This window comes from Varanus komodoensis, unplaced genomic scaffold, assembly GCF_004798865.1.
Source record: "Varanus komodoensis strain SLA01 unplaced genomic scaffold, ASM479886v1 scaffold42, whole genome shotgun sequence".
NCBI classification, from domain to species: Eukaryota; Metazoa; Chordata; class Lepidosauria; order Squamata; family Varanidae; genus Varanus; species Varanus komodoensis.
In genome coordinates this window covers 7,345,379-7,368,433 of record NW_025335972.1, presented here as the reverse complement: position 1 = coordinate 7,368,433, position 23,055 = coordinate 7,345,379, and the positions used below count along the sequence as shown (strand labels likewise).

The following is a 23,055-nucleotide window of genomic DNA, read 5'->3' as shown; positions in this document are numbered from 1 at the left end:
CCATGGCTGTGTGACGGTAACCAGGCTTGGTGATGAATCTCAGAAGATCTGTTGGGCTGAGCTGTGTGGCAACCACAAGGTCCCAGTTTTTCTCCGACAAGACCCAATTGGCAGAAAACAGGTAAAATGCTTTGTGAGTCTTCCTCTAGTGTTCACAGCAACAAGTATGGTGTCTCACTTTGAAGTATTCATTCTCCTAATCTGCATCAATTTTTCGTTTGCATATTTGAGATGCATGCTTTTTTGAAGTATGTCCATCCTTGTTCTAAAACCATATTAGTGTAATACCATGATTAGGCTGACCAATAGATCACAAAAAATGTGTAAGCTTTCAAGATCTCCAGAACATTTAATCAGGCAAAATGTTATGAAACAGGGAGAGGTGAATGAGTGAGGGGTGAAATGACCCCATAGCAGAGTCCCAAGACTGAATGTACAGCTGTCCCTAGGGCTGCTAGGAGCAAGTAATGTTGGATTCTCCATTTCTGAAAATATAAAACCTGGTTATTTTCAACAGTATTTCCCATCACAATCTAGTTAACTGTTTCCACTCCTCTCCTAACCCACCTGTTTTTATAACAGCTTGTCTGCCTAATGGAGCAATGTGGAGTTCTCAAATGCTTGTACAATTTTTGTGATCTTTTAGTTGGCCTAATAAAAAGTAGTTTATCAGTATGGTTTTAAACTTTTTCTTATTGTCAACATAACTTCCTTTGCTTTTTATGATGTAGTGGTTTCTCTTTTCTCTCCTACACTTGCTTCCCCTCCTCATCCAGAATAGTTTGATTTCCCAACTGTTTTTCAGGGACGCCAAAGTCCATGTGAATTGAGTTCTAGAAGAGAAGCTGGCCAACTGTGGAATTAAAGATCATGGATGTGGCACTGGGTCCAGGCAACACACTGAAGCAAGGAGGACCTGGGTGTGTTTCTGAAACTTTCCATTTGTAACCTGACAGTGAGAGAACTGATTGTCAACCAGGGGGTTGTTAAATCCGCAGGAAGGACATGCTAGGAAATCAGACATCCCCAGTTCAGCAGCTGAGGAGCAATGAGGGCCAAACGAGAGGCAAGAGCATCCCTATCTCTATTGTTTGGTGGTTGTTTAAAAAATAAATATGTGGTGGGGGAAGAGTTAACCAGATGGGGATTGTGGCATGGTTGGGGGGGACCTCAAGTTCCCGACCCTGCCGCAGATCCTATGGCCTGTAAGAGCTTTCGTTCCACTGCAAATAGCAAGCATGTGTGAGAAGAGACCCTAAATTCCAATCCAGATCATGGTGCTGGTGGCAAAGAGTTAAAGCCCTCCTCCCACCCTGCCATGGTTTAAATATGCTTGGCTACTGCTATCCTATGCCTGCTGCTTAATTTGCTTAAAAGTGGCTATGCAAAGGCTAAAGACATGAGTAGTGTCCCATCGGTTCTGTTACCAAGAGTAATAGAACCAAACTTCAAAGAGTGGGTAGGTGGGAAGAGGGAATTCTCATTAGGGTCGTCTTCACTAATGACACTGGAGGATTGAACTGAGTGCATTTAATAATAGATTCACAGAAATAAAGCTGTGAATTCAGTAAAGCTGACAGGGGCCATGGTTTACCTACATAAAATATGACAGTGGGATAAAAATACTTGCAAATATGCATAAGGGACAGTATTTTCCCCTCTTGTTAGGGCAGGAAAAGGAAGAAACTGTTTCAGCCTTTAGATGAGTAGATTTACAGTCTGATTTCTGCAAGAAGCTTAGAATTATTGTATGTGCCTGTGGGGAATTTCAGCTATAAAAAGTGTTTAAGGAGAAGAGCAAATATCTTGTCTCCCTCTCCCTCTGACACAGTGCCACAGTTCCCTTTCTTCATCCGCAACCTCAGCAGCTGCAGTGTGTAAAACAGGAATGGAGACTGGGTGACCTTTCAGATCTCGCTGGCTTGACAACTCCCAGCTTTCCTCATCTTTGGCTATTCTGCTCGCTGAGGTTGATGGGTGGTCAGTCCACTAACATCTGCAGGGACACTTGTTCTCCATTCTTGATGTAAAATAAAAGAACACTCCAAAAAGGATCACAAAACTACACAAAAGGCAAGGCAGGCAATTATCAGGTATCTGTCTTTAGGCACAAATCAGAGTTGAGGAACCAAGAGTATCACTCACTAATCTGACTGCTTGGATTTCACAGGAATGCCTATAGCATGCATTCACAGCTCACTCAGTCTCTTCCAATCTAAATCCAGGAACTTTGAAGAAGAGAATGTTTGGCTGCAGGAGTGGATTCATGAAGAACTTGCCCAAGGTGAAATCTGGCAGAAGCAATACGAGGCACTGTTGGGGCATCAGGCCCAGCTCTGCTCCTTGCTACAAGCCAAGAGGTAAGAGACACCCCACAGTGTTGCCATTCTTCCTTTGAGGGGCTGGGGAGAACATGGGTATTGAAAATTGGAAAGAGGGCATGAGCAACTGCACAAAACTGTATGGTGGCTGTTCAGTATTTGCAGCAGAATGGGTATAGAGATTTTCAGGAAAGACTTCCTCTGCTTGTTGTCTGACTATTAGTCAGCTGTCAGAAAACAGCTGCAACCAAGTCTCTGGTTAATATCTTTCGTCCATTTTTGGAGACCGGGTTTTCACAGTGGCATAATTTAAATCAAACAAACAAATTCTACAGAATTGCATAGGATCAGAGAGCATACCTCTCAGATTAGGTAAAATAGTCATTTGTGGCTAGAGTGGGTGAGGAGCACAGTGTTATAGGTCAGTTCTGCCTTGCAAGTGTGAAGTGGAAGGAGCCAATGTCTGGCAGAAAGGCCAGGGTACTTTTGAAGAACTTGTCATCAGACTCCTGCCACAGTAGGTCCTGCAGACAGCACTAATGTCTCTCCTTCACAGTCTTACAGCCCTGGAGAAGAAGACCCAAACACTGCAGGAGGAGCTGGAAGAAACCCAGGAGGCCCTGCGGGAGTTCCAGAATCGGAGCCGCCAGCGCCAACTGAACATCAACAAGCAAGTAAGACTGCAGAGGAATTTTGAGCATCCTTTCTTGTGTCCATAAACTCTTCCATAGGCCCGTCTCCCTTATCCTTCACAGCCATTTATTTCTTCATGTTGAGGGAGATGTGAAAATAGTTGCATGGCATCATGTCTTCTATCTTACAAATTTGTGCTCAGAGGAGGGCAGGAAAGCTGGCCACAGAATGGCCCTAAGATGACTAGCTGATTGGGACTTTATTAAGAAAGAATCCCTTCTGATTTTATAGGGTAGACACACATCCATGCCCACCACCTAAATTCTCATGCTCTGATCCAGCATGCCGGGATTTTATCTGTAGTTGATCTCCTTTCTCTTCTGGTACACCCCTCTGCAGACCTTTTTACTAAATTATTTAGTATGTCCCTAAAATCAGCCTTTGTACCAAAGGATTGAAGAGTGGCCAATGTAACACCAATTTTTTAAAAGTTGTCCAGGTGGATCCAGGGAATTACAGACCAGTTAGCTTAACATCTGTTGTGGGTAAACTGCTTGAAACAATTATTAAAGATAGAACCAGTAAGCACATAAAGGGACAAGCCCTGCTGAAAAAATAATTACCATGGCTTCTACAAGGGAAAGTCTGGTCTCACTAGCCTTTTGGAATTCTTTGAGAGTTTCTTCATCACTGTGGTCTGGGCTAGACTGGCAATCTAGTAGACATTATTTACTTGGGTTTCCAAAAGGCTTTGATGAAGCCCCTCGCAAAAGTTTCCAGGACAAACTAAGCAGTCATGGAATAAAAATGAGGGGAAGGGGTTCTCTTATGGATCACTTACTGGTTAAAGAACAGAAGACAGAGTGGGAATAAACAGTAATTTCTCCCAAAGGAGAGATGTCACCAGTGGTATCCCACAGGGTTCTGCATTAGAACCAAGGCTTTTCAACCTATTTGTAAAGGATTTAGAATTAAGAATAAGTAGGGAGGTGGCTAGGTTTGCTGATGACACCAAACTATTTAAGGTGGTTAAAACCAAAAGGTATTGTGAGGAGAGCCAAAGGAATTTCTTCAAGCATGGGCTTGAAGGGAGAATGGGCATCAAAATGGCAAATTTCGTTCAGGGTAAGCAAGTATAAAGTGATGCATGTTGGGGCTAAAAATCACAACTTCAAGTATAGGTTTATGGAATTTGATTCAGTTCTGATTAGCTAATCTGAAAAGGGGCAGTATTGAGTTGGAAAAAGTACAGAGAAGGGCAACAAAAATGATCAGGAAGCTGGAACAGCTCCCCTGTGAGGAACAGCTATGGCAACTGGGACTGTTCAGGTTAGAAAAAAGGCAAGCGGGAGGGAACATGCTAGATGTACTTAAGATAATGCATGGTGTGGCGAAAGTGGAGAGAGAGACATTTTTCTTCCTCTCCCATAACACCTGAACTTGAGGTCATTCCTTGAAGCTGATTTTGGAATTTGCTGCCATGGGAAGTGGTGAAGGCTAGCAACTGGGATGGCTTTAAAGGAGAACTGGACAGATTCCTGGGGGAGGAGGCTATCGGTGGCTACTAGCCTTGCTAGCTATGTATAGTCTCCTTTACCAGAGGCCGCATGCCTGCTACAGAGTTTGTGCAGGCTGAAATCTCACACCCATCCTGCTTGAAGGATCCTCTTGGCAACTGGTCTGCCATTGTGTGTTTGGAATGCTGGACGTGGTGGACCTTTGGTCTGATCTAGCATGGCTTTTCTCATATTCTTACATTCTTAGTTCTCTTCCTCCGCCTTGTAACAGTTACCTCTGGCCAGAAATCTAATAGATAGGATCCAAACTCTATTTTGGTGCAGTGGGCTGGGGCTAAATAAAAGATAAACTGGTTACATTCTTTTAGAGTTAATAATCAAAGCTTTTGAAAATCACTGTTTTAAATGGTACTTATAATGTATGCTCTGTGTCCCAAGCGAGGTTTGCCTGGTGCTTTCCTTGCAGTCTTTTTGGTGCCAGGTGAAAACCTTTTTATTTCAATGGTATTTTAATTGTTGGCTTTAAGTAGCATTTTAACTATAGGTATGTCATCATTGTGGTGCATTTTATATTGGTTTTAATGTTTTTATTTGTAATTGTTTTTATTGTATTTAATCTCTATTTTATTCTATTTTGTATTTTTATTTATTTGTTGTTTTGCTATAACCCAGGGAGCCTTGTGGCTGATGGGGTGGGTTAGAAATTTAATAAATAAATAATAAAGCATTCTTATAAACTGCTCACTTAATGTTCTGTTTCTGAACCCAAAACTTCCCTTTACAGGAACAATGACATTTCAACTCCCATAAAAACCCTAAAAATCATGCTACTCTAGATGCATTCATTCTACTCCATATTCTTGTTAACTGAATTCCTACATAAATTATCAGAGAAACAAAAAGGTATATTTAGGTCTTGGTATTCTTATTGCAGTTTGGCTTTGATGAACAAGCTACATTTAAAAAAAAAATGCCTTTTGAGTTGGTGCAGCATAAAGACTGCAGGTCCAGTTCTATCCATGTTCAGGCAGAAAAAAGTTGTGCAGCTCCCAGCATTTCCTTGCCAGTCACACCGGCTGGGGGATGTTGGGAGCTGCGGGCCTTTTTTTCTATCCAGAAAAACACTTACTTGTGCCCTAAGGCTGCACTCCCTTGCCCACTCACCTGGGAGTAGCTCCAGTAGAACTCAGTGGGCCTTACTAGGATCGCACACTTACAGTTTCAGTTCAGGAATTCCTAGTATTGCACCAGGCCATGCCCAAAAGGGGGAACCCCCGTCCCAGTCTTAGAATTTTCTTCTCTTCATTAAATTATAGGAAAAGGAAAATAAGAGAATGACTGAGACAGTTAAAGATCTGGAAAGAAAGGTGAGTCTGCTAATGAGGCAAAAGTGCAGCTAACAGGGACTGATGGGTCTGTGGCAATCCGAGACTGTTGGATTGCTAAAACTTGTCCCACCCTCTTTTTTGTGCTTTCATATATATTTGTATATATTTTTCCAGGCATGTTACATTTCTTCAATGCAGTTTTGTGTGCACTTTTTTCAATATGTGTGTGCACGCCTTCCTCCAGTACAGCTGCGGGGAAGGGGCATTTTTCTTGAGATAAGCAGCATCATGAAGCTTGCAAATCTGCAGATTTTAGTATGTAACTCTGTCTCAGCTTGCCCAAAGGCCTGAGATGGATCGATTGTGTGCATCCGTTAAAAAAACCCCAAAAATCCTTGGCAGAGCACATTTCTCACCTATCACCAAAAGCCAGCCTGCATTGTTTCCATCCTTGGCTCCTGACTGTAAGGCCCAGGTCATACATACAGCAGAAGCAAGTGATTCAAATGATGCTCATCAGTAGCACTTCAGATTGCAAGGGAGGAGTTATTTGTCTGATGACCCAAGTGAAAATTCGCTTCATGTAGAAAATTCACTGCATGTAAACTACTGTGTAGAAGAAGAGGGCTTGGCCATTTCCCGGGCATGCTTTTGATTTATGCTCAAGGAATCTTCTATATGCATTGTGCAACATTTGAGTATTCAACACTTCATTGGCTGCCTTAAGTTGAAAAACACAGGAAAGCATCAGTACTTGATTCTCATGCAAATAAAGACTGGATCCTAATGGGAAATGAGGGTGAGAGTGGTAAAATGCACCTGCTGGTGGGTGAGATGGGATTGCACTGCCAACTGCTGCTACTGCTTTCTGTTCCTAATTCCAGCTGAGGAAATGGTTTGGAAGCCCCTCCAGACACGGGAAGGGGAGTTTTCTGAATCAGAAGAGCAACATTAATGGACTTTATGTTACAGTTCCTGATATTAGCCATATGGTTTTATACAAGGATGCCCCCTAAGAAGCAACCACCCTTGCTTCTTAGGGTGTGGTCTCCTCCCATTTTCTTTACTGGCCTTGCCTTGTCATCTTGTCACTAGAGGAAGGAGGAATGATGGGGAGGGCTCAGACATTAGGGGAGGAGCCATGATATGTCTGACCCTTCCTTGGACATAGCACGCAAGTTCTGATGTGGCAGATACAGCACTGGTATTTCTAACTGCTGGGCTCCTTATGAAGCTTGTTCTTAGTAGGACACAGTAGGCAGGGCTTGGACATGATGTTGCCTTTATTCTCTAGCAATTTCCCCATCGTTTGTCTCCTTTTCCTTCATTTGTTTCTTGTACTCTTCCCTCTTGTATCTTCTTACCTCAACCCCTTTGCTCTCCTCTAGTGAGCTCCTGTTGAGACCAGCTCCTGAAACATAAGGGGATGCCGGGGTGGGTGGAGCGAACTGCAACTACAAGAATGCAATGGCTGCTATTGTCACCGGCAGACCCCAGGCTATTTCCTCAGCCAGTTGACTGGATTTTTCTGGAACAGCAAGAGCAAAGAATGGGCCAAATGCCTTGGAACCCTACAGGGGTAAAGGCATGTATGGCAAGGGGGAAGGTGTGGGGATGAGCAGTTTTGAGGCTGGTGCCAAGCATAATGCTTTAGGCAGACTGGCTGGCATAAAAAGGCACAAGAAAAACCACACTGGATAAAAAATGTGTGTTTGATGCAGTGTTCTGTGTGCTATAGACATGTGCCTCAGTGAGGCCCACAGGCAGGGTGCAAAGGCAACAGCCTTCCTCCATGGTTTGTTCCCAGGAGCATTTGGGTTCTGCCTCCACTGAACATGGAGACAGAGTTATTCTACATGAATTTGTCTGACACCATTTTGGAGGACAGGTGAGGATGGGTAGGAAAGCCAAAATGTTCCAGGACCCAATACAATAAGCCAGGAATTCATATTTTTGCTTAGGGAGCCAACATGTTTGAGGCCATGCTGCTTTTGCCTAGTGGCTCTCTGCTTCCCACTACCAAGGAAAGTTTGCTTCAGCCAAGTATCTGCAAATTTTATTCATGTGGTTCTAATCAGGTGAGAGCTTTTGGAATCTTAGTAGGGAACGTACTGCCATACATACTTAATATCGCATGTATGATATTGCAAGTAATATCACAAATGTTCCAAGCATAGAACAATGCTTAAAAGTGTGCGACTTTTGCTAAAATGATCACAAAATGGTTGCTGACCTAGCTTTCAGTTCTTTAAGGGGCTCCCCAAGAGATTGCATCCTTTTACATTCCCACTCCTGAAAATGTTGGCTTGTCATACCATTGCAGGTCTTCAAGCAACAGTTGGAGGAGAAGTCCAACAAGGACATCCTGAAGGAGCTGAGAACAGAAGGCAATGAACTGAAGGTGAGCTCCAGAGGCTTTCTATTTCTGGGTATAAGGACCAGCTAAACTGGGAAAGTGAAGAAGGCAAACTTAGCAACAATGGTAGAATCCAGTCACAGAGTACTTTTACAGGTAGGATAAGAGTGTTAGAATAAGTAGTCATGTGCAAAGTTTGCTACTGTAGACATCAACTGGCCCCAGTAAATCACAGGCTCTATTTGCTTTCTGGGAAGTTTTTACAGATGTCTGAGTTAAGGGATCGTGACAATGCCCATATAAAAATCTTGTTAGTATAAGCTGCTAATACTTCTAGTTTCACCCTTTTTTCTGATGTTAAACCACTGAGAAAGGAGCAGATGCGCCCCGTCTCCATTGCAAACATGTACACGTGAGGTGCTTCCAAGCCACAGAATTGTTCTGGGGTAGTGGTGTTCAGACAACATTATCTTCCATTCATAACCCTCCAGTGTTTTCCCACCATTTCTTCCTTCTTAAGATAAGATGAAGAAAGTGTAGAAAACACAGAAGGGTTATGAATGGATCTTGTTAATAAACAACCCCCCTGTGAAATTTCATGAATGGGCAGCCTCATCTGGAAACATCCGTAGAATTCTAGGGTCGTATCCCTAATTTGAGACAGAAGTAGCATCCAGACTTACTGGGATTAAAGGGCAGCTCAAGTGGTGGCTGGCTGGCTGGGCTCGTGCATTTGAATGTGGGGCACTGCAGCAAGATTGTTTTGTTTCTTTCCAACTCCATAGAGGCACTTGTCTGAATGGGAGGCCAAGTGGCAGACAAAGCATGACAGGATCAAACAGGTAAACTCAGCTAGTCAGGATAGGCACATTCCTTTTTATCTTTGGCTCAAATCAAAGTTAAGGCAGGACTAATTCTGAACAACTATCAGCTGTACAACTTGGCACCTTTGTTGGTGTATTGATATTATACCAATATAATCTATTAAGGTCTCGGTCACTAACATGTTCTAGTCACCTGCTCTTAGGTTTTGTGTAGGGATATGTTACAAAAGAAAGGAAGCTTGAAGGCAGCATAGAAGGCTGGGAAAAGTTGGATTGTTCAAAGTTTTGAGGGGAGTATGATTGAGGCTTCCAACGTACATCAGGGCCTCTTCCCCACGGCACCCTGTTTCCTAGAGGGGCCTGGCAGATGGCTCTGAAATGTGCTCAAGCATGGTGTGAGGTCAATAGCACCTCCTGTTTGTCACGTTTCCTAGCTTTCTTTGCTAATAGAGCCATCAACAGCCTTCTCCTTAATCAATTACTCTTCTCAGTTTTAAAGCTGTTGAAGCTTGTGCCTGCACTACCTCTTGTAGTGGCAATGCAAGATGTTAAGAAGTACATTCTCACGTCTCTCCTGAGTCTCCCGCATTCAGCTTTACTGGTTAACCCCAATGCAAAGCGCAGCAGGACGGAGAAAAAGCTTACAGTTGGTATTGCTGCCACACAGGGGAGTAGCGCTATGCCCCATAATGTGAATTTTTAAAAAGTCATTTAAAAAGTCCTTTCTGGTCACTTCTGTTAATCTGCTGGCCAAAATTGAAGAGCTTTCCCCATCATTTATTTAAATGTAATAGCATTTTAGGGCTATAATACTTTTACACTGGTATCTCAAGAACACACACAAGAAAAGCCACATAGGATCAGACCAAAGGTCCCTCTAGTCCAGTGCTCAATGCACACCATGGCAAACCAGCTGCCCGCAGGATCCCTCAAGCAGGAAGGGTGCAAGACCTCCACCTGCCCAAATTCCTCAGCAACTGGTGCATATAGGCACTTTACCTTTGCTAAAGGAGATAGTGTATAGTTAACAAAGCTAGCAGCTTTGGATAGTCTACTCCCACATGAATGTATCTAATCCCCTTTTAAACCCATACAATTTGGTGGCCATCACCACTTCATGTGGCAGTGAATTCCATAGATTAATTATACATTGTATGAAGAGGTATTTCCTTATCTGTGCTAAATTTCCCACCAGTCAGCTTCATTGAGATGACTCCCAGTGTCTCCCTCTCCACTTTCTCTTCTCCTCTCCTCTCCTCTCCTCATACTGGGAAGACTATGGTCACTGCTGCTCTGAAGTAAATAAACTGCAGTAAACGTGCCTGGGTTCAGTTACTCAATACGTCACTGTCCGTCCATTAAAAAGAATGCGGTGGAGCAGTGCTAATGGCTTATACACAGAACATGCACAGTTATCCCCAGATGTGTGGAAAGTCAGTTGCAATTCCACTTTGTGAGTGTCTGAATACCCCCAAGTTGGATGTCCCAATGTGAAATTGGTTTTTCCTTAAGAATGGTTGTGGGGAGGGCAATTGGAGGTCAACAGGTCTTTTGGCTGAGCCAAGGGCAAAAAAAAGACTTCTGTTTTATTGTGGGGATTTTAGAAACAGCACCGGATTGAGAAACTGAGCAGCACCATCCAACAATTATCTCAGAGGAGCCAGGTATGTCCCGTCTGGCCTCTCTTCCATGTGTCAGGCTTACACCACCCTGCCTAAGATGACCTATTTCTTCATGTCTGCAAAGTGAAGCAATCATTTCAGGGGAAAGACCTGGAGTGCCATTAAGAGACATACACATCAAGGTGCTGGGTTTTTTCCTGCACCAGTGTGAGCATAGGTGGACTGCCTGCTCAATAAAAATAAATATATAAACATTAAAGCGACATAACAGAGTTATTCAGTCGAATGTATTTTTCTTATCTCTTTTAAAAGCAGATGCTATTTGGGGAGATGGGGGTGGAGGCTGTATGTCTGAGCAAAATGCAGTGAATCCTCTTCTATGGTTGGTGCAGTAATGCATCCGAAGCAGGACAATTAGTGGGAAATCAGTGGATTTGGCCATGTCTCTCATACCAGTGAGAGGAAGTAGCACTGAAGTGGGCAAGGGTTGCATCAGAGTGCAGTGAGCTGCCATTTGGCACGTCTGTCTTAGAACCAAAAAGGTCTTTGTGCCAAACTATATGTTACAGTGCACTGGGTTATTCACACTTGTCAACAGGCATGCTTAAACTTGCCATTTTTAGTTTGATGAAAAAAAGCAGACATAGTATCTCAGCTGAGGAGATGTTCCTCATTCACATTGGTCCATCTACCAATGTTGTGCTCCAAACGGCCCAGCTCCCTTCTATTTGCCTCCAATGGTGCTATTTGCTATAGCAGCAGCCAAGGACAGTGTGATTTTCATGTAGCTTGCTCCTTAAAAGCAAATAGCAGTCATGGGCGAGGACTAATTCTGACTGGGAGCAAACCTGCTAAATTCCTTTTGCTGTTCCTAGAAGCATCTGGTTCCCCTTCTGAATGCAGAAGCTGAGGAACTAGGCATATATACCATCTTCAGATTCTCTCTTCCTTTCCAATTAATGGTTGCCTGTAGAGTCTGTAGCCTGGTTCCTTTAACTGGGGTATGGATAGTGAGGATCTCTAAAGCAGAGTTCTTGTTTCCTCCTCTGTCTCTAAAATCATTTTGAAGGAGCTGCACAGAAACATCACCCTTTTGGAAGACAGTGTGACAGAAGTTCAGCACGAAGAGGCGCTGTAAGGATGACCCAACAAATTACCCTGGTGGTTATGATAAGGCAGACAAGCAAGCTGAATGATAAAGGAGTGATCTTGCCAGTATGTTGGTCAGAATGCTGGCTTCAAATCTTATCTTGATCATGAAATGAAGGACCCTGGACAGGATGGTCATAATCTTTTACATTCAGTTCCCTCTCTGAAAAGTATGAATAATAGTTCGGAGGCAATATAACGTGAGAAGCCTTGGGAATATGACTTGGAAATTATAAACAAACAAGAGCAGATATGCCCTGGTTCCTTTTAGAGTGAGCGATATGTTCTGAATGAAAATGCAAAACTTGCACGCTGCTCATTGCATAGGCATTAGTAATGGAGCTTGCTACAGCAGACGGTCCAATGACATAATATCTCTCCACAAAAGGCCGTCAGTCTCTCTGAAACGGGGTCCCCAGGGATGTGCAATGTTGGGATTTTGTTCTGTTTGAGCTTGATAGGAATTCACAGTGTTTCCATTCTTGTAAGTGACACATTTTGCAGGTCTTGTCATTTGCCCAAATGGTAATATGTGCATTATTAGGTTTTGGTGGGAGGATTCTGAAATTTGTATAAAATGGGTTGTTGTTGTTTTAATTCCCTGGTCTTTTGCAAGTGTGCAAGAAGACAGTCAGCTGCCCAATATACATAATTTTGTATTGTCAATTTTCTTGTAACTTTCTGCTGTCAATGAAAACACCAAAGTAGAATAGACAATATGTAAGGAAACTGAGAAGGTGATATAAGCCAATTTTGCCTACACAAGTGAAGGATGGGGTGCAGGGTGGGAGGAGGGGAATAGTAAGACAGAGGAGGAACCACTTAGTGCAATTCTGGAGGACAAATTTTCCCTTCTTTCCAGCCTTTAAATGTGTACAAATTTCCCCTCCATTTACCTTCTAGACTAGAATGATTTAAAGATTTCTGGATTTAAATCCAGAAAAATAATTGGAAAGGGCATTTGTGCAACGGCAGTAACCGTTCTGAGAAAGAGCTAAAAAAAGACAGGAATAACTCCCCTTCCTGGACTACCCAGAGACTTGAAAGACTTGAAAGAGAGGAGGGCACGGACACTCCACAGCAAGAGAATTACACTGCCAGGTGGGACAGATTGTCCTCTCCCTCTTGGGTGCCTGTATTTTGTTTGGATTTCTTTTTCTTTTGTTGTCCCTCAGAACTACACAGAGATTCCCTCCTTTGTCTTACTTTCATGTCCCCCTGGTCCTTCAAAACTGTGCACAAATTAGCTTATTTGTGAGGGCCTCCCACCTCCAGTGGAACCTGTAGAAGGATCTGCAACATGGCGTGTGTGGGCACCTGGGGAATGAAAAAGGTTTCCCCCCACCCCCATGTCTGAGGTATGTACATGGGCTTGTGTGATGTGCACACAACTTTCTAGCTATGCTTTGCCAAAAGCAGATCAAATAACCAAGTAGATACCCCTATGCAACCCCTACATGGGTCACTGCTGTGTCATGGTGAAGGGGCTTGGGTAGCGCAATGAAGCTATGACCTACGTACCGTATGCTGTGCAGGACCACCCAAGATGGACAGGTCATACCTGAGAGCTCTGACAAAAGGTGATCCACTGGAGAAGGAAATGGCAACCCACTCCAGTCTCCCTGCCATGAAAACCCCATGGACAGTACCAAAAGGCAAAAAGATATAATGCCAGAGGATGAGCCTCCTCAGGTCAGAAGGTGTCCAATGTGCTACTGAGGAAGAGCAGAAAGTGTTACTACTAGTAGCACGAGAAAGAATGAAGCGACTGGGTCAAAATTTAGGCTTAAATTGAAGAAAGTAGAGAAAAGCACTAGGCCACTCTGGTATGACCTGAATCATATTCCTGATGAATATACAATAGAGGTGACAAATACATTTAAGGAATTAGATCTGATAGAGTGCCTGAAGAACTATGAACAGAAGTTGGCAACATTGTACAAGAGGTAGCAACTTAAACCATCCCAAAGAAAAAGAAATGCAAGAAAGCAAAATGGCTGTCTGAGGAAGCTTTACAAATAGCTGAGGAAAGAAGGGAAGCAAAAGGCAAGGGAGAAAGGGAAAGATACACACAATTGAATGCAGAATTCCAGAGGATAGCTAGAAAAGAATGCCTTATTCAATGAACAGTGCAAAGAAATAGAAGAAAACAATAGAATAGGACCAGAGATCTCTTCAAGAAAATTGGAGATATGAAGGGAACGTTTCATGCAAAGATGGGCATGATAAAGGACCAAAATGGCAGGGACCTAACAGAGGCAGAAGAGGTGGTAAGATTACACAGAAGAACTATACAAGAAAGAGCTTAACGTCCATGATAACCATGAGGGGGTGGTCACTGACCTCGAGCCGGACATCCTGGAATGTGAAGTCAAATGGGCCTTAGGAAGTCTGAGCAACAACAAAGCTAGTGGAGATGACAGCATTCCAGCTGAGCTATTCAAAATCTTAAAAGACAGTGCAGTAAAAGTGCTACACTCAATATGCCAGCACTTTTGGAAAACTCAACAGTGGCCACAGGATTGGAAAAGGTCAGTTTACATTCCGATCTCAAAGTAGAGCAATGCCAAGGAATGTTCAAACTACCACACCATTGCACTCATTTCACATGTTAGCAAAGTTATGCTCAGAATCCTACAAGCTAGGCTCCAGCGGTATTTGAACTGAGAACTATCAGAAGTACAGGCAGGATTTCGAAGAGGCAGAAGAACTAGAGATCAAATTGCCAACATAGTAATGGAGAAAGCTAGGGAGTTCCAGAAAAAAAGCTAGGGAGAAAGCTAGGGAGTTCCAGAAAAACATCTACTTTACTTCATTGACTATGCTAAAGCCTTTGATTTTGTGGATCACAACAAACTGTGGCAAGTTCTTAAAGAGATGGGAGTACCAGACCATCTTATTTGTCTCTTGAGAAAGCTGTATGTGGGTCAAGAAGCAACAGTGAGAACTGGACACGGAACCACTTATTGTTTCAAAATTGAGAAAGGAGTTTGGCAAGGCTGTATACTGTTGCCCTGCCTATTTAACTTATATGCAGAGCACATCATGAGAAAGGCGGGGCTAGATGAATTACAAGTTGGAATTAAGATTGCCGGGAGAAATAACAACCTCAGATATGCTGATGATACCACTTTAATGGCAGAAAGTGAAGAGGAACTAAAGGGCTTCTTGATGCGGGTGAAAGAGGAGAGTGCAAAAGTTGGCTTGAAACTCAACATCAAGAAAACTAAGATCATGGCATCCGGTCCTATCACTTCCTGGCAAATAGATGGGGAAGAAATGGAGGTAGTGACAGATTTTATCTTCCTGGGCTCCAGGATCACCACAGACAGGGACTATAGCCAAGAAATCAAAAGATGCTTGCTCCTTGGGAGGAAAGCTGTGGCAAATCTAGACAGCATACTAAAATGCAGAGACATCACCCTGCCAACAAAAGTGCGTATAGTCAAGGCTATGGTTTTCCCAGTTGCAATGTATGAGAACCAGTGTGGTGCAGTGGTTAAGAGCATGGGACTGGGACTCAGATGATCCGGGTTCTAGTCCCTGCTCAGCCGTGCAGCCAACTGGGTGACTTTAGGCCAGTCACAGACTCTCAGCCCATCTTACCTCACAGGGTTGTTGTTGTGGGGATAAGATGGAGAATGATGTAAGCTGCCTTGAGCCCTTTGTAGGAAAAAGGCAGGATATAAATCAATCAATCAATCAATCAATCAATAAGATAAAATGTATGGTTGTGAAAGTTGGACCAGAAGGAAGGCTGAGTGCCGAAGGATTGAGGCCTTTGAATTGTGGTGCTGGAGAAGACTCCTGTGAGTCCCTTGGACTGCAAGGCGATCAAACCAGTCAGTCCTAGAGGAGATCAACCCTGACTGCTCTTTAGGCAGCCAGATACTGAAGATGAAACTCAAATACTTTGGCCACCTAATGAGAAGGAAGGACTCCCTGGAGAAGAGCCTAATGCTGGGAACAATAGATGGCAAAAGAAGAAGGGGATGGCAGAGGATGAGGTGGCTAGATGGAGTCACTGAAGCAGTCAGTGTGAGCTTAGGTGGACTCCCGGGGATGGTGGAGGACAGGAAGGCCTGGAGGAGTGTTGTTCATGGGGTTGCGATGGGTTGGACACAACTTCGCAACTAACAACACCAACAACAACACATTAATTTCAATACAAGATTTATACGTGTAATAACCTCCTTCCCAAAAAATGCATCTACTGAATATTGTCAAAACACATGTATAAAAGACTTAGCTGTATTTTTCTGCCTGCAGTTGCCTGGATTAGGCAATCCCTTAATAAAGAGAGGTTGCTGAACCCAATAGAGATGAAATAAGTTTTTGCTGGATAAGTTGTAGCCTAAGTTCCAAAGATGCAACAAGTAGATTCCAAAGTGACAATCCATTGATTTGGGATTTTGTGGTAGTGCCCACAGCAGAGCCTCAAATTTTCAAATGCTTCCATGGGCCCAAAAGTTCCTAAGACTGCTGTTATATGCAGTCTTTCCTTGTATTTTCCTTGTGTGTTACCATCTCCGTTCTAGTGCTGAAACATACAAGGAAATTGAGAAGGCCAGAGTATATTTATCAGACAGTTGAATCTGCACTCTTGCACACTTGTGGAAGATCAGGAGTGGGGGAAATGTGACCCCACAACTAAAAAAAATTCTATTTCAGCAACTTGCTGCATTAAACCCTGGAATCAGTGTGATGGATCGATTTTCTGCAGATCAAACTAATATTGGTGCAGGGAAATGGAACAAAATCTGCGTGGGCAGAACCAGAAAAATCCATTGATTTTTCACCACCCTTCCCCCATTCCTAGGGAGCCCCCCCCCCCATGTTTTTTTGCAGATCAGTCAAGTTTGGGCAAACTCACAACTTTGGAGGCACAGGGGTCAGCGTAGCGCTCTCTCTGGGAATGTTGTGGAATCAAAGGGAAGAAAATGTTATCAAGAGAACTGTGTTTGGAGCCCTACAAGACACTGAGCTTGTCACTGAAGTCATCGCCTTCCTGCTATGCCTTCTGCATTCTGGAAGAAGATGGCCTCCCCCTTAAGAGTTGAAATACTATGTTCTGTCTCAGTTTCCAGAAAGAAGTACTCTCCAGACAAGAAGAAAGCAGAAGCGGAGGCGTTCTTTGGGAGGAACGAGCATGTGATCAAATGGTATGAGGGGCATGAAGGATTTGGGCAAGAGTGCAGGTGTGGGAATCAGGGCTGGGACATACACGGTTCATCTGAAGAACCCAGGGTCATTCCTGGGGCTTTAACAAAATGTAAGGTGAAAAGGATAGCATATAAATCCTTCCCTCAGCATCCCAGAAGCGGTTTTCAAAATTTAAGCAGTACAGAACTAACTAATGAAGTACAGAAACCAAACCAGGTTTTTAGTGTTAATTTTTGTTCTATTTCTTCTTATTTAACCCCCTTTTGCCTTCAGATAAAGAGTATTCTCTTCTGCAGTATCTTATCTCCTTTGTAATGACTGGAGGCTGCACTTTCTTCTTGCTGCACTTCACATCTTCTTTTTCTGTTCTCCCAGAAGAGGCTTCCATGTTTAGAACCAGGCAGAATTGATTCCAAAGATAAGCTGCTTACCATGTAAGTAATCAGAGAGATCAGATTCAGATATTGCAGAATGGGAAAATGCAAAATGGAAGTCATTGACATTATGTGCTGATGGAGTAGGTTGGTGGCTTGCAGGCTGGGTTCCTGGGGACACCATGGCTACTGGAAACATCATGGGCTTCTCAGTGAGAAGCTAATTAATAAAGTACTAAGCTTCCTAGAAGACACTGTCCACACTGCTTTTTTCAGCAAGGAAATCTTGACTATGTTCTATAGCACTTCATATGGATGATAATGAAGCTTAAGAGGCTTGTCCAACATCCTATAACTGTTTCTATACTTGTGGACAACAGGTAAATATGATCCAACAATGCGATGCATATGCCAAAACAGCAAATGCTATTTTGGGATGCATGAATAGAAGTATTACTTTCAAATCATGAGAAGGAGTAGTTCCCCTATATTCCTCACTAGTCAGACCTCATCTGGAATACTGTGTCCACTTCTGGGCACCAAGATTTAAGAAATATGGAGAAAAATTAGAAAGGGTCCAGAGGAGGGCAACACAAATGATCCAGGGTTTGGAAACACTGCCCTATGAGGAGAGACTGAGAGAACTGGGCATGTTCAGCCTTGAGAAGAGAAGACTGAGGGGGGCATGATATCCCCCTCTGTAAGTACCACAAAGGCTGTCACAAAGAGGAAAGTTAAGATCTTGGGGATTACATGAGCAGAGCTGGCTGCAGCCAGGGGTCAGACTAGATGGTCCGGGAGGACCCTTCTCACTCACTTTGTTTCTATGTCTCTATCTCTTCTTGCTGATACCAGAGGACATGGAAGAATTGAGTCAAGTTGTGACAACCCAGGTTCTGGCTAGATATCAGGAAAAGTTTCCTCACTGTCATATTGTCAGAGCAATATGACAGTGGAACCAGCTGCCTGGAGAGGTCATGGGCTCTCCCACACAGAGACATTCAAAAAGACACTGGACAGCCATCTGAGGGAGTTGGACCCGATGGCCTTCACGGACCCTTCCAGCTCTACTCTTCTATGATTCTATGTCAATTCTGCACCTTAGAACAATCTGCATGATGCTCTGAAATTTGCACAAGTTTGAAATTTACACAAACTAGTATGGACAGCGCTCCCTGAGAGCAGAAAATCTGTAAACCACTGAGATTGCCCTGTGCAGCAATTTTAGGTGTTTTTGTCTTTTCAGCTTTAACTCATTCTCCGTCACTCAGCTTTTAGCTCATTCTGTTGTTCTCTTTCAGATCCCCCCCTCTTCCCACTCTCCAGGCTGCCTGGAACCTGCTGTGGGCATCAGCCAAAGTGCTGCTTGTGACGCTGCTGTTGGCGCTGGTCTTCCGCTTCCTTCTTGGCTGGCTCTCCAGCCAACCATGTCCGCAGCTCCATTCAGCTCCCTTGCTCTATATCCAGCCCAAGAGGCTTTTGCCGCCTTTCTCTTCATAAAGGCATGCATGCTCCTGTCATTAATGTCCTTTAATAAAATGTCATAGTAAGCAAGTCAAACTAGACATGGCATTCGCCACACAGTTTGTCACTGAGAGATTGAGTCTTCTTTAACCAATGGCCAGTGCATGGGTGCCGGAGCCAGATCAGTACAAATCAAAGGGAGGCTTCAACCTGTCCATCTGTCCTGCCCCTGACATGGAAGTCCCCCATCACATACCTGTTTTTCGCCACAGGAGGAAAGCCGAAGTGTGACAGGCAAGACTGTAACTGTGGCCGTCCAACTAATTTCCACAGTCACAGATTTCTTCTATAAGTGTGGTCCTTGACCAATGCTCAGTCACAGCAATCCAAGAGCTTCTCAAAAAGCCTCCTACAGGTGTTGTTTCTGGGATGATTTTATGGCCAGGAGAAAATCCTGAGGATATACAAATGCATATTCCTTTAAAAAAATTGTTCTGGCTGTAATTTTCCCTCAGGGGCTTAAAATCAGGATGTAGCTATCAGCAAACACAAGTAGTTTATATTCGAATTCTTCCTGGGGATATGCAAGTTGAGCAAATCTTCATAACAACAGAAGGCCTATAATTAACAATAGTAATACCAGCAATATTTGGCCTACTAAATTTAGAAACTCATAGCATGGCTTTCTTTCAATGGATTTTCATTCTGCTTGCTGGAAGTTTAACTTAGACTCTAAGTTTTAAAATGAGACCAAGATTATATGAATCCAACCTTGCTTTGCCTTTTAGGGGCCTTTGTCTGGGTTTACAACATTGCCTTGCCAAGCTATTTCTGGGGTGATTTTGTCACCCCAGGTGCTTTTTATTATAAAGGAAAAAACCCTGTAAGAGATGGGAAGCTGAAATTTGAGGATGTATTGGATCAAGCACTTTGTAATAGTGTTGTAAAAGAACAAGTCAGTAGGATTTACTTATGTGTAAATTATAGTACAGACTGTGGACCTGAGGTACTAAAGTCACCCCATAATGCCAGACGAGGTCTATGCTGCACTAGCGCAACTGGGAATTAATTGCATACCTTCCAAAGGAGCAGGAGAAGTGTTATGGAAGGGAAAGGTGGGCAGGTGCCTTTGAAATAAACTGCTCTTGACAATATGATTGCGAACTGCTTCGAGCTGATGGCAACTGAAGCATTATCATTTACAGACAAGCTTGGACATACAAAAAACAAAACCACATTGAACCAAGAAAATAAAAGTACTGCTTTCTTGTCATATTACTGTGTCTCAATACAAAGGCAGCATTATAAACTTGCTAGTGCTTTGATGGAAGCTGCTAGAATCTTTACTTACTTACTTACTTATCCTGTTCTTTAAAGGCAAGATATTTTATGCAAGGTATTGGTAGACAACAAACATATGTGATGTTAAATAACAGATTACAAAATTGCAGGATGTTGCATTGGCTGAAGTTAAATGACTAAGCAACTGTGTGATTCCCTGGAGCCACTAGACAGTTACTCAGACTTCATAGCTAGGGGCCCAGCACCTTACAGCCAGTGCAGAAACGGCCATGCTGGTTGCTGCCCCGAGTTGGAGCATGACCTTGGGGAAGTGCTTTTGGAGAGCATACTGGGGGCTGGGCAGGCAGGGGAGGAGATCTGTGCCCCTAAGGCAGAACATATCCTGGCAGTGTCTTAGCTCTCTTCCCTTCCGATGACTGAAACTGACTTGAAGGCTGCCTGGGCTTCTCTGTAGATACAGGCCATGACAAGGACAAGCAACCTTTGCAGAACAAAGTTCTTTGCAGCACAAAAGGAGCACAGGGGCAAGATTTGCGCGATTTGCCCATAATCCTCAACGAAAGGTCCCTCATATTCAAGAGCTATATGGCAGGCGGATCCAGCATGATCCTCTCTGTCTGCAAAGTAGCAGGCCATCCAGAATCAGCAAGGGTTTCTTGCTACCCCTAACCACTGGCTCCGTAGCCAGCCATACTCATGATGGGATTGGTCACCCCGGTTTGAGCAGCACAACAACCAGCCCTGCAACGGACCATGGATTCTGGGGGTGGCTTGTTGCCCATGAGCAAACCATTCCATGGAAATTGGACCAGGTCCACACAACAGAAATGCCTAAGTAGCATAAATAGGAATGTTAGCTACAGATGGGTTAGACTGGGGGGTTGGCAACCTGGCAGCTGTGGAGACACACTGGCCCAGTTCCCCTCCCTTTCACTCCCAGCAATATCCCTGCCAAATAACAGAGGAAAGGAAATATACACCCCACTAAAGAGCATGTTGTTTCTGTTTATTCAGTTGTTTTATATGTTGTCCCATTAGCTGTAGGCTCTCTGGGCCATCATAGAGCCAGAGCATTCTGAGCTGTGGGTACATTCCCCCTCCCCATGACCTTTTTTGACAGGGGTACCCTTTTTACCTTCTTCAGTTTCTCTATTTTTGAATTGCTTCATTGGGCAGGTTTGTATGACACAACAAGCCACAGTGGATTCTTGTGCATCGTAAGATCATACCATCCAAACCTGTCATGGTGTTTCACCATGGTACGTTTGGTTTCTAGAAACCACACCAAGAAAAAAAAAAAAAAGATCTATTCTATGGTTTCCTTGCTTCACCATGGTTTATCTGATAATCCAAACCTAGCATCATGGTTTCTATGGTCCTGGTCTGCAGCTACCACAGAGTCCCCTGGAAAGAGTAGCAGCTTCAGGAGTTTCTCTGTTGATTCACCATGGGACTGAATTTCAGTGCTTGATGAGATACGTGCCAACCGTAGGAGGACTGAGCAAGGAGGATGGAAACCACACCAGCATAGAAACCACTCAAACATCTGTCAGGTCCTGTTATGCTAAGAACTGTGCGCTTTTGCTGTAATTTGTAAACCCAGCTCTTGTTGTAACGTGTGTCTAATAGTAGGCAGGAAAAACAAATTACCTGGTAAAAAATTATTGTGGGGGAGAGAGAGCAGGTAAGTACTAGGGGAGGAGCACTAGGCAAATCTGAAATAGGGGTGGGGAGGGAGTGAGAATCCAAATATGTTGCTATTGGCTATGTCCCACACTGCAGTTTGTGGCACTGTTGTCAGCGATCCAGGGCATGGGGAGCTGGTATCAGATCAGGGTACCAGGACCAAGACAACCAGTGCAATATACAGGCTATCCAAAATCATGGTCAAGCAGTCCAGAGATCAAGGATGATAACAGAAGTACAAAGTAAATCAATCCAAATAAAGCAGTAGTCACAGCCAGTCAGGAGTCAAATGCCAGAGAGACAAGCCCAGGAGAAGTGGGTACCTTGGAACCAGTGCAGAAGGTGGAGCAGGCGAAGACCAGGTAGCTGTGCATGGTCCAGAAGCAGAGGCAGGAGCAAGGGGACAGGCTCAGTTTTGAGAAACAGGCTTCAGAAGGCACAGAGAGCTCCAGCAACATCAAAGGCCTGTATTGCTGAGGCAGCATCTGAAGGAAAGAGCTGGTTCTTCTATAGCTCTTCCTTCAGGGCTCCCAGGTTGTGCTCTTAACATCCCAGGTGGCTGCAATTGACTGGATCTGGGCAGCTACAGGGCTTCATCTGCTGCCCCAACACCAGAGTAACAGCCCTGGTAGTTGCAGGATTGGTCCCAGACTATGCTGAAGCTGCCAGGGCCTTTCCATCACTGGCTTCCCATCGGAGTCCGGGCTCAATTCAAGGTACTGGCAATCACCTATAAAGCCCTTAATGGCTTGGGACCTGGATACCTGAAGGAATGCCTGCTTCGATATTTGCCCTCCTGCCCCTTGAGATCAGCAGCAGAGGCCCTTCTTCGTGAAGGATATTAGGAGGGTAAGTACTCAGAGGAGGGTTTTCTCTGCAGTGGTGCCCCACCTATGGAATGCGCTCCCCAGAGAGGTCTGCCTGGTGCCGTCATTTGTTTTTTGGTGCCAGGCAAAGACCTTTTTATTTAAACAATATTTTAACACCACTTAATAATATCTATAGGTTTTAATTTTGCAGCCAGGGTGATTCTGGGTTTTTAATTGTATTATTTTATTATGTATTATGTTTATTTTATGTGAGCCGTCCGAAGGCTGTAAGCGATGGGACGGCATACAAAAGTTCTAAATAAATAAATAAATGAGCCACACCTGGAAACCTGGTGGCTGAGCTGTGTAAGGTCCGGCTCTTCCCTCCAGAGGCTACCTCAACAAGTTGGTCTTTTGTGTTGTAGTCTGTTCCTGTATCTTGTTAGACCTGCACCTGTTCCTGCCTTGCCTTATTGTTCCTGAACAATTTGTTCCTCATGTTTGTTC

At 43.8% G+C, this 23,055-nt stretch overlaps 1 protein-coding gene across 1 annotated transcript; it reads left to right on the top strand.

Annotated features, from left to right (window-relative positions):
- Nucleotides 1–14: 14 nt before the first annotated feature.
- On the top strand, nt 15–18,850 carry LOC123030072 (structural maintenance of chromosomes protein 2-like). Its single transcript, XM_044443660.1, has 12 exons — nt 15–121; nt 806–920; nt 2,226–2,360; nt 2,878–2,995; nt 5,788–5,838; nt 8,123–8,200; nt 8,941–8,997; nt 10,584–10,643; nt 11,671–11,735; nt 16,831–16,912; nt 17,289–17,347; nt 18,589–18,850. Exons 2-12 carry the CDS (start codon nt 871–873, stop codon nt 18,785–18,787), a joined length of 954 nt encoding a protein of 317 aa, XP_044299595.1. The 5' UTR covers nt 15–121; nt 806–870; the 3' UTR covers nt 18,788–18,850.
- Nucleotides 18,851–23,055: the final 4,205 nt, after the last annotated feature.

Excerpts from the sequence above, each read along its gene's own strand:
- LOC123030072 (XM_044443660.1), top strand. The coding sequence starts at position 871 with ATGGATGTGGCACTGGGTCCAGGCAACACACTGAAGCAAGGAGGACCT. Across the intron at positions 921-2,225 it reads CTGAAGCAAGGAGGACCTGG|GAACTTTGAAGAAGAGAATG; the intron begins GTGTGTTTCTGA and ends ATCTAAATCCAG. Across the intron at positions 5,839-8,122 it reads TTAAAGATCTGGAAAGAAAG|GTCTTCAAGCAACAGTTGGA; the intron begins GTGAGTCTGCTA and ends ATACCATTGCAG.